This window comes from Sinocyclocheilus anshuiensis, unplaced genomic scaffold (genome assembly GCF_001515605.1).
Source record: "Sinocyclocheilus anshuiensis isolate Anshui unplaced genomic scaffold, SAMN03320099.WGS_v1.1 scaffold633, whole genome shotgun sequence".
Taxonomy (NCBI): domain Eukaryota; kingdom Metazoa; phylum Chordata; class Actinopteri; order Cypriniformes; family Cyprinidae; genus Sinocyclocheilus; species Sinocyclocheilus anshuiensis.
The window spans coordinates 41,836-50,208 of record NW_015539860.1 but is presented as its reverse complement, the minus strand read 5'-3'; the positions used below and the strand labels follow the sequence as shown (position 1 = coordinate 50,208).

The 8,373-nt window shown below is 39.3% G+C and overlaps 1 protein-coding gene across 1 annotated transcript in view; it reads right to left on the bottom strand.

Moving 5' to 3' along the window:
- Nucleotides 1–3,486: 3,486 nt before the first annotated feature.
- Nucleotides 3,487–8,373, bottom strand: part of LOC107684910 (transmembrane protein 132D-like) — a 46,620-nt gene continuing 41,733 nt past the window's right edge. Inside the window, exons 6-8 of the mRNA XM_016481292.1 lie at nucleotides 7,482–7,749; nucleotides 5,697–5,888; nucleotides 3,487–4,862 (exon numbers count right to left, since the gene is read on the bottom strand). Coding sequence (XP_016336778.1) covers nucleotides 3,744–4,862; nucleotides 5,697–5,888; nucleotides 7,482–7,749 — 1,579 coding nt within the window. The 3' untranslated portion in view covers nucleotides 3,487–3,743. The remainder of the gene's footprint in view (nucleotides 4,863–5,696; nucleotides 5,889–7,481; nucleotides 7,750–8,373) is intronic.

The window sequence follows — 8,373 nt, the reverse complement described above, 5'->3', positions numbered from 1 at the left end:
ATGCAACTTAATGGCTGAAATCGTACTACTGCACAGCTCTGATTATCACATAATCCCTTTTCAGCGTTCACACCAATTCAAGCAAATGTCTTCTCTTAAAGAACAAGAGACATCCATATGAAGGAACTGCATTGTTAAACCTAACGCACTGGTACAACTATCCAGAAAAAAACAACAATGATAAAACCAATGTTCAATCTCGGAAAGATATTGCTGACAGAGATATGGCTGCAGTATTGGTTTAGCTTTAATAGTGAAACAAGATTTAATAGAATCTTGTCTCCTGTATACTTTGCTTCTATCAGCTCCTTTACTATATCTGTCACGCTGTTACTAGAAGTCGAACAGTGAGAAGCTCCTCTTTGAACAGTAGATAAAAGCAGGCCAGAGACGGTTTGTTGTTATACCCGTAGACACGGAAAACATCCAAATGCGCTGCCAGTTCTAGTAAAAGCCAATGTTCATGTCATGGACGCTTATCTGTGTGAAAATCACCAGTGCAACAACGTCCACAGTCCCACCATGATTGATAGTTCATAAATTGGCATTGACGGACATTTATGCTGAGTCTCGAAAGGTTTATTATAAAGTTATAGACCGGTTAGTGGGAAATGAAGTCTATTTTGTGTATTTTACATGACTGTTTTCGTTTTTAGACAGCATATATATTTGTACGGAATGTCTGGCCGTCCGTCTTCATCTGTTGTGAGAGCAGTGCTGGCATTATTCTGACAACTCTGTTGACATTTACAGCAACGCCAACGTTGTTAACTAGCAGAAGGCAAGATTACAGCAAGATGCTCTTCGTGAAAACTCAGCTAATGGGAGGTTGAGAGGTCTTTTTTTCTCACCCTTTGTTTTATCAAATCTGGAGAACTCGAGAAAAGAAAACTTATCATGCAGATAATAACCAGCCTATGACATTAGCTGTATTAATATACACTCCTGACGGACACTAGCTAATGTCATGATTTAATTTAGAGTGTTCTCGCGTAATTCCTCCGAGACGCGGAGAACAGAGACCCAAATACCAAAATATCAGCTGAGATAAAAGGAAAAACATACCCAATTCCAGAAGCATCCCTCTGAGGGTTAAGTGTGCAGCCTCTCAATTTGGATCTTAAAAAGACTCGTCCCGCCGGGAACGATATTACGCGCGCGCGCATGTACGCGTGTAAGATTTCCGCTAATGAACTTGTATTGTTTCAGTCGCCACCTTGGATAAAGTTGTGTGCCTTTGGAAAACCATTCACGGCTCTTTGTTGTGTTGACGTGGTCGTCCTTTAATTTGTTTACGTTCTAGTTATCATAATGAAAGATAAATTAACAGGACTTGTAGGGAAATATCAATAAGGTATGAAACATTCTCTGGAAATACACGTGTCAAAAACGTACCCAAGTGGCAGGTCAAACGTTTGCCGAGATGGATGGGGCAGAGCTATGCTGCTTTATCACATGTGATGAGGAAGGTGTTAATTGTCAGATCACTGTCAGTTAAATGAATACAATCATTTAGCGCATGGTAATGTCACATTAACATGGAGTAAAGCCTCACCAAGCTGATCATTAATTAGTCTGGCCTGTCTCACAGAGGAGGGAGCAGCACCATCCAGCACTATCCTGTCTGTATAGTTTAGCACTAATGAGCCTTTAATGTGCAGGACCGAAGAAATGGACTATATCTCACATCCAGACCTATTGTGTCTGCAATAACCTTTGAATTACACGGTGCTCAGATGCCGCAACAACACACTTCTCTTTAAAGCCTGTTGTTTACTGCAGTACAATGGGGTGAAATCACAGTCTGCTTTTGGGAACATTTATTATATGCAGTAAGGTTGAGTCGCAACATTGTACTTGCACACTTGCAATAGTTCAGCAGTAACCTTTATTTGGAGACTTGGGTCATGCGCCTGTCAAGGAGAATGACCATCAAAATCTGCATGTCCCCTTTGAGTCAACTGGGGTTAGAATTCAGCGCCATCAACTGGTAAAACGTGGAACAGCAGGATGTGATGCTTTAATATGAAAACCGAAAACCCAGTGATGTAATGCATAAATAAAAAAATGTTTTTCATGTTGTTATGGTAAAAGGAAATGCTTTTAGCTCACAGAACAGAATACAATTAAATAAAAAATGAAACTAAATTCTTAGACACTTTGCATTGGAAAAAATAATAAAATGCTACATAAACAGTGAATCATCGCATATAAGGGGAATATTTTTTCAAGAGTATTGGCTTGTCAATTCTGACAATGGATGAACTACCTCATGTACAATTATTCTTCAGTGGTCTTCAAGAATATGTTTCCGTGTCATAAAATACAAGACAAGCAGGGAACATGGGAGAGAATTAATTAATATAATGTATACTATTAATTAGACTTTATTCTAATTAATACATTCTTAAATAAGACATTTGTATGATCCAGTTGGCCTTTTTTTTTTTTTTTTAATGGACACCAGATCTCATGCCAACACTCCTGGAAGAGGAATTAGTCGGCACACACATCTTAGAGAGAATGGTTTATGAAATAAATTGTTAGGGTAATTGAGTATTGATTAAGTTCTTTAAAAAATGGTCAACTAAAATAGATAGTTTGACTAATCAATTTATTCACATATAAACTGTTCTGTGATTTTCTTACTAAAGTATTCACATCTCTCTGCTGCATCGATCACATTACCTGAGGATTGCACCCCCAAACTCATCCAATCCAATTAACTATAACCTAATTATTAGGCTACTCAGAGGAACAGTCATTTGGGTAGGTTGGATATCTCTTGTCATATACTGCAATCACTGTAAGGGGAAAAAGTAAGGAGAATGGGAAAAAAAAGCAAAGCAAAATGAAACGAAAAAAGAAAACAAAACGCAATAGTACACATACACAAGCAACTGGAGTGCATACCATCTATCATTCTAATACTGTAAACAACATATTATACAATATTGATAACACTACCTACAACAATACAATTTGCTCAACAGCTCTCAAAGAGACGAGGAGGGTCATTTATCTTCCTGTTTTACCAGAAGTCTTCTGCAGTATATACATGTTCATTCAAACTGTTAGTGGAAAAAGTTCCAAAATAGACATTTTTTCGTCTATACTTTGAATTCACATGCTTTTACATATGTGAGTGAGTCTTTGGAGAAATAAATTAGACGCACTAACACGGACAGGAACAGAGATGTATAAAAATATCTAAAACCTTACAAAATGTATTCTCACTCATCGTCGGAGCCTGTCAATGTTCAATTTGTGGAAATGCATCGTTTTCCAGCACGCAACTGATATGTTTAAATGTCAGCTTTTTGAGATATTAACTCATAAAAAGGGACCACCACCAACCAGGCTTTAGTGTGACAAAATAATAATAAAAAAAAAACACAAGTATATATATTTTGAATATAGAATTGGAATATCCTCTTCTTTGAAAAAAGAAAATATAGACATCTCAATTGAAACATTTCTCATAATCCAATGTTCTCACATCCTCAGCGGTTTCACAACCATCTCTGTTTTCCTTCGTTCCTGATGATGAACCCTCATGACAGTTGCCATGGAAACAAGACCAGATGAATGGCTTGTCTTTTCACGGTGAGATGTGAGTTTGTCTGAGTGTAGAAGAGTCAGGCCAACCCATCCACCCTCCACTCCACCACCACCACCTCCTTACCTAGAAGGCATATGGGTGAGCTACGCTTTTGTCTGAAAAATACATAACTACAAGCCCTCTATGCAATGTTCTTAGTAGCATTTTCGTTTAACCTTTCCATGTAATTTCGGAGCTCTTTGGAGTCCCCAAGCTCGATGTCTGGGCATACCCATTTGATGTCGTTCTGACCAATGAGAAGCGGGCTTATGGATGGGCAGCCATTGCTGGGCTTGCTATGGCTGAAAGTGGTGAACTTGACCCGCTTCCTTTTGGTAGTGGGTGAGTTTATGGACTCGCTCTTGTGATCTCTCCCAGCGCAACCTGAGTCAGAGGCCGACCTGTGGACTTGGCCTTGAACACTCTTCTGAGAGGAAAGGCCATTGAGGAGCTGGCTACCTTCCTCCAGGCCCAGCCCGGAGTCCATGGTGCCACCCAACTCCTCTTGATCCAGACATAAACCCGCCTGACTTTCTAAAAGCTCAGTGTCATGGCCTAACCAAACCCAGTCGTGGGCATGAGCCATGGTCTCCTGGCCCTCCAGTGGGAGCTGCTTGTTGCGATACTTGAGGGCGTAGGAGACACAATTGATTAGGAATACCAGGATGGCCAGGCAGAAGACACCTAGCAGGGCGTACATGCCTATTTCCAGGTCTGAAAGCCCGCGGCGAGTCTGCAGCAGGTCATCCTCCATGTTACGTCCAGGTGGAAGGTCTGCTTGAGCTGGGAATTCGGAGAAATCCATTGGAATATCACCAGCTGAGAGCCTGTCGCCGCTTGCTTTCCCTGGAATGGAGGTTTTAATGGTGGTAGCGCCTCGGTTCATGATTCCAGCCTCCATGTCTGAAATCGAACCACCGTAGTATGGGGCATTGGGCCTGTACCTCCTGTCGCTTGAGCTGTTTCCTGTTTCTTCATCACGCCCAAATTTCACATGGACGTTTGCGTTGCCTGCGGCCAGAACTGTGCGCCGCTTGGTTTTTTGGCATGATTCAGGTCCATACATCTCCAAACGAACCAACATGCCTTGACCTTCACCCTTAGCCACCACCACTGGCCACCTCCAGTTGGTGCTTTTCTTTACTGTCACCACCTGGTCATCCAACGAGGTGGCCGTAAGGACAAAATGTGCAGGGTTATAGAGGTCAAGAGGGGTCATGGAGCCATCGCTGAACTGAAGCCAAGCACTGACAAGGGACTCCTGAAAGGAAAACACAACATGAATAGATGCTATCAGGTAATGCTAATTTTCTTGCATCAAGTATGCATGATTCTTAACCCCATTGCAGGACCGTTCAAAAGCTTTAAAAGTTCCCAAAACCACATTTCAAAGAGTGAAGACGCACTGATCAGCGGGAGATTCAACCAATCTGCCCATTTTATGTCTATCAACGTAGAGAAGAGAGGAAACCCCTGCCGATGCGAAGGATTAGTGAAATCAGACTAATCAGGAAGGGTTTTAAATGTGAGATGACTAAGAATAAGTGGGCAGCCCTGAGCAGCATGATCCACTAACAAACCGCAGCTACTCATCAACATGCAGCCCATGTCAAACGACTTTGTCCATAATGACTGTGATTATAGTGATTGCACCTGCTCATGGATAAAACAACCCTACATTTCTGAGAAACGGACACAGAAGTATGCAAAACTGTGACCTGAGAACCAGAAATTATTCGCAATTTAACTGCATGGGGCTGAAATTTTCAATGAGATTTCACAGTGGACGGGCTACCCTGTACACTACACTACACTACACTACAAAAAAGAAAAGAAAAAAAGATTGGCGATATAAAAATATGATTGATAATATTAATTAAACATGAACAGAATATGAATGAAATTGATAATAATAATAATAATAATAATAAAAAAATAATTCTGAAAAATATGTATTATTCTAATTAATAATAACAAAAAAAACAATAACTGAAAATAATAATTAAATAATAATTAAAAACAACAACAACAATAATAAACATTAATATTATAACATATATATTTTTATTGATTGCAAAGAGTTTAATTAGACTACCAAATTAGCACTGTGCATTGTCTCCTGTGTGGTAGCCGTGGCCACAATGGCCCTGTTGCTTCCTGGGCTGAGTTGAAGGTTCAAGGAAAGGCCAGAAACCAGCTGCACGCCCAGCTCTGTAATACTGACTTTATCATCCAGAACCCGGATCATCCTCTCAGCCAGAACAGAGTCTGACAATGGGGACATCACCTGGATAAAAACGCAGACAGGTATGCTTCTGTTACATAACACTAAAACAACTGAAAATTCTCTCTCATACAAACTTAGTGACATGAAAAAATGAGTAGGCTACATGCAATGTCAAAAATCTAAATGACAGCTGTCCGCCCTCGGCCATATGGTGATATCTGACACACAGGCAAGGAAATTACTTCGATATGAAACGTGATGAGTAGACTTCCTATCTGGATCAATTAATAGCAAAGCAGCCACCTCCATATTTCTACATTCATTATGTTATAATGAAGTGTCAGAAGCCATTTACTTCTTGTCTGTAAGTGGAACTTCTACTTTCACCAGTGTGCACGGCCCGCACTTGCTTCTAACCATCATTTGCACACTGTCTGGAAGTCCACAGGCAACAGTTTTTCCACTCTAAAATGCAGCCATGTTAAGGTAAAGAAACTATTCGTATTCTGTTTTTATATTCCGCTCTTATTTCGAGCGCATCCTAATTTGCCATTTGAATTGAGAGATTTATTAATTAGACATAAAATAAGAATAAGCAAGGGGAGCCTCGGGCATTACCCAATATTGCGTAAGATGCTGCCCCAGTGCTCCACTTTTTATAAATAGATCTATAAAACAGAAGTTTGTGCTAGCTACACTACTTCAGATTTTTATTCCAAATAGTCTACTTTGTTTTTGAAACCACACATTTTCCTTCTTCTAATTCCAAGTAATTAGTCATTCAATTTAGTTTTAATGAACTGCAAAAACAGGTGGGCCCCTTTTTTCACTTGGACGATTGGTAATTTGGCCGTGGTTAAGTGGTGGGTTTTTGATTTCAGGGATCTCGATCTATAAAGCAGCACTGGTTTTCAGACTCTACGTATTCCATCCCACCATTACTGGGCTTTTTATCTGATTTTAATTTTCAGCAAATGGATCAAATCGAAGTGCTCTCCACCTGTGGCTTTGGCGTATACTATTGCTGTCAGATAGCACTCTAATGGCACTTTCAGCTTGTCGAGCAGGTGTATTTATGTGTGAACGTGTAGGTGACGTGTAAGAAAAAATGTGTGATTTTCACAGACTGACCCTTAATTAGGTCTTCGTAAAGGAAATTATCATTTGTCATAAGAGCTGTGAGATGTGCAGACAAACAGTACACAAGCTGTGACAGAGCAGAGTGAGAGATGGTGTGCTGTCTAGTTCTCGTCTGATGTGTCACATCACAACTCGGACTGATTCACCTCTCATCCGCACAGAGAAATAGACAAATGACAGCCAGGATTTTCCAAAGAAAACAAGGACGTTCTCACATTTTATTCATGCAGTATAAACAAGGGAAATGCGGCTTAGTCAGCTGTAACTGTCAGTTTTGTTCCTGACAGAATGGGCAGCTCTGGTTGTGGTGTGTTGAGGAAATTGCATAATATGCTAGAACAACGAATCATGGAAAAAGGTTTTATAATGCTGGAAATCCATAGATTTAGTAGATTATTGTAGTAATGCAGCCGTGGCCTTCATTTTATGTGAAGATATTCACACACATTTTTTTTTATAGTACATCACGTCATTTTTAGACATAATCACGCATACATTCTTCCTGTTTCTCACCTGAACCTTGGTGATGCCAGTGTTCAGACCGATGAGGACCTGTTCTTCTGACAGCTTGGCCACGCGTTCATCTGCCACCCTTAAAGAGTCTCCCACCAACTCTGTCACGTCCACCTGCCAATCACTGCCCAAGAGGAAGTCTGGCTGGCCCTGCCATTCCTCTGGCTGTGCCTCAAAGTGTGTGAGCACACGAACGGTGGTGCTCTGGTACTGTGGACCACAGCTCCGATCCTTCTTGGCTCCTTCAACCCCGTCATCCTCTCCAGATCTGCAGTAAAAAGAGCAACCAATACCAAGTGTTACATTCCATCCCACTGTGTCCGGACTATTCTATTCTAGACTATTCTATTCTATTCTATTCTATTCTATTCTATTCTATTCTATTCTATTCTATTCTATACTATCCTAGAACAATCAAACATTAAAAAGTACAAAAAAAGTTTATATATACAACATATTATAAAAAATAAACATAATCTGTGTGAAAAATAATATTTTTAGGTAATATCATATTTATTTTCACATTTTTATTTTCAAATATTCAAATTAATTTTTTGAATATTTCCTTTTTTATTAAAAAAAAAACGTACTGTATATATGCATACTCAACAAAATCAATGTGAAATTAGATGGTCGATAACAAAGAAAAGTTTCAAACATTAAACATTATATTATATTTTATAAAAAATAAACCCATTAAAATTTAAAGTTTTAAAGTTAATCTTGGACTTTCAACCATATTGAAATTATTATCAAATGAATATTCTGGTTGACACTCAAATCAAGTAGAAAAGACAAAAAACTATTCTATTCTATTCAAGTGTCTAAGTGTTTGTTGGACTGCTCTGAATTTTTTTTTTGAAGGAATTATTAATATATATATAAAAAAAAA